Source organism: Trachymyrmex cornetzi, unplaced genomic scaffold, assembly GCF_001594075.2.
Source record: "Trachymyrmex cornetzi isolate Tcor2-1 unplaced genomic scaffold, Tcor1.1 scaffold430, whole genome shotgun sequence".
Lineage (NCBI taxonomy): Eukaryota > Metazoa > Arthropoda > Insecta > Hymenoptera > Formicidae > Trachymyrmex > Trachymyrmex cornetzi.
The window spans coordinates 90,890-92,015 of NW_017299070.1; the positions used below are offsets into that span (position 1 = coordinate 90,890).

Sequence of the window (1,126 nt, forward strand, 5' to 3'; positions counted from 1 at the left end):
TCAGCAGCAATAACAGCTTCAATTCTCTGCCGAAAACGTTTGTATGCTCGAATCAAAGGAGCCTTGTCCATATGTGTCATTACTCTGGCAATAGTTGCTCTGAGGGAATCAAGCGTGTTGTGGGGATGTTTATTGGTCTCCCGTTTTACAACGCCCCATACATAGTAATCTAAAGGATTAAGATCAGGGGAGCTAGGTGGCCACATGTTTGGGGTTATGTGATCATGCAAATTCTCGGACATCCAATCTTGCGTCGTCGTGGCTTTATGTGAAGGAGCAGAGTCCTGTTGGAATACATATGGTCTTTCACCACGCACGCTATCTATCCAGGGTTTCACAACTCCTTCCAAAACCGCAATGTAGTCAGCAGCATTCACTCGAAGTCCTTGAGGAAAGAAGTGCGGTGGCATGACGTGTCCTTCATTGCTCACCACCCCCAAAACCATGACAGTTGCCGGATACTTTGTGTGCATAACATGAGGAACTTCTGAAGGATCAGCACATAGCCACCTATCATTTCGTCGGTTCACTTTTTGATCCAAATTTTTTTTCAAAATTTTTGGTCAAAATTTTTTTCGTCAGAATAAAACCACAGCATATCCGAGATTTCAGGATGTTTTCACTTGCTTAGAAGTCGTTGTACCCGGATGAATCGCTGTTCTCGAGTGCGTGCAGACATAAACTGACCTTTGCGCATCACATATGATTTGTACCGGATGTCTTCGTGGACAATGCGACGGATTGTGCACTCAGAAACCTGAAGATCTCTCGATATGGCCCTTATGGACTTTGAAGGGTCTTCATCAATAATGCCCTGGACTTGCTGCACAAACTGTGATGTTCTAACTGTGTCTGAACGTGCTTTATGTGTTTTGCGCTTGGCAACATTTTGAACATTGTCATTAGATACTTCTAACTCTCGACGAACTTTGTGAACAAACGATCGGGCGAGATTCAAAAATTCGGAGATTTCAAGATCGCTGTGATTTGCGTGTATAGCGACGATAACAGCGTGTCTTTTCATTTCATGAGTTAACTTATTGTCATCCATTTATGATCTGAAAGGAAAAAAGAAAGAAAAATATATTGCTGCGAAGTGACAAGCACATATGTGAGTGTCCTCAAA

General features: G+C 42.8%; 1 protein-coding gene across 1 annotated transcript in view; it reads right to left on the reverse strand.

Moving 5' to 3' along the window:
* The window catches only part of LOC108764518 (uncharacterized), a 2,368-nt gene extending 1,317 nt beyond the window's left edge, over nucleotides 1-1,051 (reverse strand). Inside the window, exons 1-2 of the mRNA XM_018512806.1 lie at nucleotides 714-1,051; nucleotides 84-510 (exon numbers count right to left, since the gene is read on the reverse strand). Of these exons, the coding sequence (XP_018368308.1) occupies nucleotides 84-510; nucleotides 714-1,051 (765 nt within the window). The remainder of the gene's footprint in view (nucleotides 1-83; nucleotides 511-713) is intronic.
* Between the last annotated feature and the right edge of the window lie 75 nt (nucleotides 1,052-1,126).